Genomic DNA, 6,755 nt, shown 5'->3' with positions numbered 1-6,755 from the left:
CTATAGCAACCTGCACAGAAATTCCAAATCAAAGATCTAGAATTTTAAATAAAAATCTCAGCGTCTAAAGACTGTAATATATGCGATGTAATTATGAGATATTTCGACACCACAGAGATCAAAAAAAATAGCTCCCTTTTTCTTCAGCAAAAAAAACCCTAATATCACAAGTTACACATACTCCAAAAATGAATATTATGACTTTTTGGAGTGAATGTTAGAAGTCCCAACTTTGCCATGTTATACCTACGCATCCTAGTCAATTCAAACCCTGTAACTTTTGAGGTCTCTACATGCACGATTCAGACAATTAGACCTACAATGATCCCCCACAGAGACCATGCTTTTGGACATTGATACTTCCAAAACTCTACGCACCAAACGTCACATCACTAAGTCTCAAGATTTCATAACACATCAGCAACATACAAAATCTGCCTTTGTTTTACATTTTTAAATCATTCCCTCATTCACCTGAGAAACCTCCTCAAACTATGATCCTGTTACAGTCTCCAGTTTTTCATTACCTTCCCCTTAAAAGCACCATGAATCCTTAACATTATTTACCTATCTTTTAAAAAGTACTTCAAAAAATCTCAAGCAAAATGTGATAATCATGCAACTAATGAAGACATCTATAGCTAACTAAGACCACTCTATTTTGATTGAAAACATCCCTGTTAGCTCGCTCCCTTCAAATGAATTGAACTGGAATCGAGTTTTATATGTGCCTCCATCCTGAATAATGTTAATTTTATAATGTTGATTTTAAATTTTAGATTTAGACCGTGATTCTCAAAAGGCATTACTCCATAACTTTTAGATATCAAGCCATACCGATCAACTAACATTATTAAAATCCAATAGCATTACACAAGGACACAGTTTAGGCCCTTAATGGTAAAGATGATCTTGCTCCTATAGATACTTTTCCGATATGCCAAACTGGCATGTAAGATACCAGAAAATAACCTTTTTCCACTCAGCCCTACCTTGCGCTTTCAAATGGGATTAAACTAGCCCAAATTTAAATAATAACTGAATATAACAATGACTCAACAAGACAAAACCAACATGCGAACAGTTCTGACATTGCCGACTGGTTATAGCTTTTAGATTCAGTCATGACACAAAACTGGATTTTATTTATTTATTTTCCCTCTGGTCGCAGCTCTTTCTGCTCTAACTGTGCCAGCACCAAATTTTATTAGCATCCCGAATTTTCATTAAGAAGTTAAAATTAGACCTATAATGATCAAGAGCAAATGCGAAAATCGGAATAAATTTCTATCAGGAAACATGAACCTCATTTTATTTCACGGGACTACCTGTCATTGGTACATATGTTATCCTTCTCCTATAGGCATCTTTATTTAGTAAAATATCTAAAATAACTCAGATTGTTCCTACTCTTTTGAATATATTCAACTTCTGTTGTTAAGAGACTTGATTGCATGTCTTGCACTAAACTGATTGACCAGATTTGCATATCTTTTGTTTTATTTTCTATGGTATATTTAATCTCTATGATGGTGTTTTACCGTTCCTGTTGACTATTCAATCCCATGATTACAAACAATGGTTTCACTTCTAGGCTTCTTACACATACTTCAAGCAAAAAAAGAGCAAGATAATTTAAGCATAACAAGTACAGATCACGGTGTAACTTATAATATGCTTTGGGTTTTCAATGTCTTGGAGTACCCAAAAAAACATCCATTACCCTATCTCATACCTCATGTCCAAGAATTTCATGAGTTCTACGAGATACACGATCTGCAACACCATCCTCAGCAAAAGTCACAAAACCAAAGCCCCTATGTCCAGTTCTTTTAGATCCTGGTCAAAATGATGCAACCATTATCAGGATTAGGCATCTTGAATAGCTTAAGATGAAACATACTGAAACAAATAATTTTACCTTTGGGACATAGACATCTAAGATACGGCCAAAATCTGCTGAAGTATTGCCGCAGATCATCAGCACTTGCCTCCTGTGGAAGTCTGCCAACAAATATCTTTCTGCCCATTCCACGAGGAGGTCCAAAATACCCTCCTGAACCACAAACAGCAGAAGCAAAGTAATTTTGCATTTGTATTTCTAATGTGTACTGTGAATATGTACTGTCAAAATTGTAATGCTTACTTCCGTAAACTGAAGCAGGGTGGTCATACAGTGTAGGAGCACCTAGAGCAGCATACCGAGTAGCCGCTGTAATATAAGCATTGTATGCACCATAGCCACCCTGTGCTACTCTGCTCGGGTATCTCATATCTTCATCCTAAATCCATACGATAGTCAAACTTAGTTACAAGTCTTACAGGCACCAAATGTAAAAGTATGAGGTGCATGCATAACTTAATAGCAATTAGAAATGAACAGTCTCAAACATCCAACATGCAGAGTTTTTCCTTTGCAACTGAAAGAATTGGATAAGTTCTAATAAGATGAGAAGCATAGGCACAGAGAGTTGCCTTTGGAGTTGCTCGGTCAACAACTATAGTAGAACCACCAAGTTCATGAGCTTCTGCCATTATGGCATCAACAGAATCTTGTTCAAGTGAAAAAGAAATATAAAAATCAGTTTAAAAGCAAACTGAAGCAAAACAGAAGAGATAACTGATGAATAAAGGATACTTGAATGAGCCAACGAGAAAATCAGATTGGAACATTAAGAAAAATTTACCAAATTGATCACATAAAAATGTAAGAGAGATGCAATCGATATGATGATTGCTGATGTTAGTGATTGAAATTTTGGTGCACATATGTATCTGACAAATACCAACCATAGAATCCTATACAACAGGGTCACCAGGTTACAGTATGAACATGCAGCTTCATGTGCATTGCGCACATGTGTGTCTGTGTGTGTGAGAGAGAAGAGAGCAGATCCAATTATTTGCTTCATATCTTACTAGACTATTACAAATTGTTTGCTTGTTAAATATATTCTACAAGTTCATTAATATCAGGGATTAGATAATATTAATAGCAATCACAAAAGCATATATGTTACAAGTTCTTCACTAGAAGATTTAAATACAAGTCCCCCCCCCCCCCAAAAAAAAAAAAAAAACCTGAAAATAAATCTAGAGAGAGAGGACAAAAATTTCTAGCAGCAAAATCACATCAAATGCTAAGGATCGATATTTAACCCTAATTGACCATTCGTGCACTTCAAAAAGACTCACTGAATTGCAATCTACTAAGAATTCATATCCAAGAGCAGATAACATCTCAACTTCACTATATTCTATTAAACCAAGAGATTTCAAGTATGCCACAATGATCAAGAAAACAGAAATTACAGAATAACCCCAATTCATCAATACTAACTTTAACCTCCTCTTTCAGAAGGCAGCTTACATAGTTTTCATGAACAATGGGCAATGCCTCCGTTTCTTTAAAACACATTTTTCCAGGCCCAAAAAAAATTGATCAACGATGTATTCCATTATTCCTTCCACAGAAAAACCAAATAAATCTTCTACCTTTCAAAAAATACCACCTTTAATAGCAAACCTAACAAAGAGCTATCAATGTTATTGAAGGGCTTGTTTGGGTTGACCGGATAGGTTGTTGGACAGATAAGATCGAAAGCAGATCAAGGAAGTTTAGGGAAGAAAAGCATAGGGGGAGGAAGAGCAATGTGCGATCGGGAAGTCTTCTGGAGCGCACAATCTGAGAAAATAGGGATCATGCATTCCACCTAAAAGGTGGTTTACATAGTCCAAATTTTCCTAGATTATGTGCTCCACAAATCTGGCCAAACATCCAATTTCTTCTACATCATGAATAATTTACTCGTTTTAAACCATTCACATTACTTTATCCGAGTATAGTGGATGCCGGCCATCCAAACAGGCCCTAAAATGATGGTGTTAAGGGGGTTCCAAGCAGTACCAAGGATGCTCACACTTTGGAGTGGGCTGGATGAAAGACCCTACTGCATGGGAGGCGAGTCTGCAGAAAGGCAGGATTGGGGCCCCATGCCATGCTGGGGAAGGTCCCCTTGAATTCTGATGCAGCCCTATCTACCAAAAAGAAGGCAGTTGCTAGTATTCTTGTACATGATAACTTTGCCTGTGGTCAGTCATCTGTAAAACATTTTGTGGTTCTAGTTTGCAAGCAATAAAAAGATGAAAATCAGTTGGGGTCAAACAAGTTCAAATTCTTCTAAAAAAACCAAATCTTTGCTGGTTGGGAGCAATAAAGAAGGACAGTTTCAAGCTTAATAATACACACTCCAAAAGACCAAAATCCACCTACCAAAGTCCTTATTATCCATAACCATCAAGCCTAATCTCAACCATTTGGGGTCAGCTCCATCAAAGTCCTTGCTACAAACAAATATACCAAGGCAACGTCACAGTAAGTCACCCGGCCTCCAAGACTGATAAACTTATAATGAATTTTCCACAATGTATCACTTATTTTGGAACCCCTTTCAATGCAATCATTTAGCTGACATTCCAAACAGGATATTCAATAAAAATAGACTTGGGATTCAATTACCCACCCAAGACTAAAGACATATTGAGAGGTTTTCCCCCAGCATATATTTTAACAAGGCAAAGACTCCAAACTAACCATTTCGATGCATTCTTAGGACTTCAATTTCTGCCTACCAAAAATTAGCCAGTAGCCATCTCACAATACCCTCATATGTCAACCATACTTGCCTAGCAATACCACACACTAAATGCCATCACCTTCTTCAATCCGAAGAAAACCCAAATTTTTTGGGCAAACACCTCCCCAACTTATAATTTAACAATTCCGGAGTTATCACCCCCATCATCCAAGAAAAATGCTTTCCATGAGGTTTAATTAATACCTATCTTTACAGGGTTGCCAATTATAGACATATTCAAAGGTAACAGGCAAAGAGTTGCCTTAAGCAACATTAAACCTCCCAATCCCTACCTACCAAGCCAAACAGTGTAATATTCCGAAAACTCCTGAACCCAACTCTACCTTCTCAAACCCACTTGCAGATAGTTTATTGAAAAACAGTTTAGCAAAAAAAAGGTGATCTAATCTGGTCATGTTCGTATAACAACAAAAATTAATCTCATGGAGAAATGCGCAAGTTGAGAACTAGAGATATTGATCCACCCAATAATAATGTGCCCTCAGCTTGTGCTAAATTTCATCAATCGAAACGTTAAAGAGGAAGAACGGCGGGGGGGGTAGAAGCAAGGAATCATATGATATTCAGGATGGGAAATGAAGGTGTTGTATGACCTGCACCTACCAAAATGAATAAATCTCAATCTCCACGGATTGCCCCTTTTGAGACTTGGAAGCCTGATAGACATTATCGAATAGAACGTTATCTAGTCATGCCAAACAGGTTAATATAGGATCTAAACAAGCGTATACAACCTAATTCAAGTGATTACGAGATAAATCCATTATCATGAAATTTTTATCTCCAACCACGAGCAACATGCACAGCTAACTCTATTTCATTTGATTATTAGTCTTTACACAAAGGCATGAAGTTTTGAAGTTATCACATGCACTCATATGGCATGAATATCCAAGGCATTTGTATTCATGTCCAGTGCGCACAAGGTTAATGAGTCCACACCCCCTCTAACAAGTCTCCTGTATATCCAATATTCTATTAAAGTGCCTTATCTTTGTGGGTGAAAATGATGTCATGTAGGTGTTGGATAACCTAGACTAGCCCTTGATCTGAAGACTTCTGTAAATCTAGCAGTGGACTATAGTCAGTTCTGTATTCCGTAGCATATGGTGGATCCAAGTTATGGCTCATCTGATATTTTGACCTTTATGGTGGACTTCATCCAAGTTACCATGTCACATTTAACCACTCAAGAGTGTATGTCGGAAGCAACATATTTTAGGAGATCATTCATCAGCCCTATAGAGTTGTTATCTTATAATAAGCAAAGAAAGATCAAGATAACCTACAAGAAATATATTATCCCTAGACAATACCCATATAGGGCTATCAATGTCCTAAGCTCAGTTCGAGGCCTATTAGGTTTAGGCCATATCAGGCCAGCCCAAGGCATCATGCAAACCTTGTAAGCATGGACATGTTCTAAGTTTTGACCTAACACATGTCCAATCAAATACCAAACGTACGCACACGAGATCTAAGAATATGCTATACATATGTTGAAGAGGCAGGAAAAGTTTTAAAGGAGTAGATCAGTAGATGCAACATGAGTTCAGGTTTCAAATCAGGTTATGTTCAGATCAGGCCTAAAGCTACGAAGCTCGTACTTCGATCAGAAATTAAAATTTAGACCCCATTATGGTTTACAACTGGAAAGATTCTAAGGAATAGAATAGCTACTTTAAGGTGGGGTTGTTCGTGGGATTGGCATTGTTGGGCCTCTTTGAGCACAACTACTATGCTTTCGTCGCCCTACCCTAAGAAAGAAGTCACTATCAAACTGCTTGCCCTACTGAAGTACCAAAGGTGCTGATAGAGCATAGTCTTCAGTTAATCGGAGAACCGGAATCCATTCTTCAGAGTAAGAGCGGCGAATTTAGCCATAGAGGAAGAGAAAATAGATTCTAATTCATTGAGTAAAAAAAAGCGTATTCTATTTTCTATTCTATAAGGGAAGAGAGGAAAGAAATCAGTTTCGGGACATGGGTAAATGGAAAATTGAAAATGTATACATACTCTTCAACTGGCATTTCAACAGGGCCAACAAGCTGAAACTTTATTCTTGAAATTTTATATCTTGAATCCCTAGTCCTCTAA

At 37.3% G+C, this 6,755-nt stretch overlaps 1 protein-coding gene across 1 annotated transcript; it reads right to left on the bottom strand.

Annotated features, from left to right (window-relative positions):
- Positions 1 to 1,832: 1,832 nt before the first annotated feature.
- On the bottom strand, positions 1,833 to 3,418 carry LOC120111998. Its single transcript, XM_039130571.1, has 4 exons — positions 3,313 to 3,418; positions 2,476 to 2,552; positions 2,147 to 2,282; positions 1,833 to 2,056 (listed from the first exon to the last, which is right to left on the bottom strand). The coding sequence occupies exons 1-4, from the start codon at positions 3,416 to 3,418 to the stop codon at positions 1,833 to 1,835; spliced, it is 543 nt and encodes a 180-aa protein (XP_038986499.1).
- Positions 3,419 to 6,755: the final 3,337 nt, after the last annotated feature.

The sequence above is a fragment of the Phoenix dactylifera genome, chromosome 9 (assembly GCF_009389715.1).
Source record: "Phoenix dactylifera cultivar Barhee BC4 chromosome 9, palm_55x_up_171113_PBpolish2nd_filt_p, whole genome shotgun sequence".
NCBI lineage: Eukaryota > Viridiplantae > Streptophyta > Magnoliopsida > Arecales > Arecaceae > Phoenix > Phoenix dactylifera.
The sequence above is the reverse complement of the archived record's forward strand: the minus strand, read 5'-3'. Positions and strand labels throughout refer to the sequence as shown.

Bases quoted from the DNA above. Each gene is read 5' to 3' on its own strand.
- LOC120111998 (XM_039130571.1), bottom strand. From the start codon at position 3,418: ATGTGTTTTAAAGAAACGGAGGCATTGCCCATTGTTCATGAAAACTAT. The intron at 2,553-3,312 runs GTAATTTCTGTT...CACTTGAACAAG, and splicing joins TGATGAATTGGGGTTATTCT to ATTCTGTTGATGCCATAATG. The intron at 2,057-2,146 runs GTAAGCATTACA...TTTGTGGTTCAG, and splicing joins CCCTGCTTCAGTTTACGGAA to GAGGGTATTTTGGACCTCCT.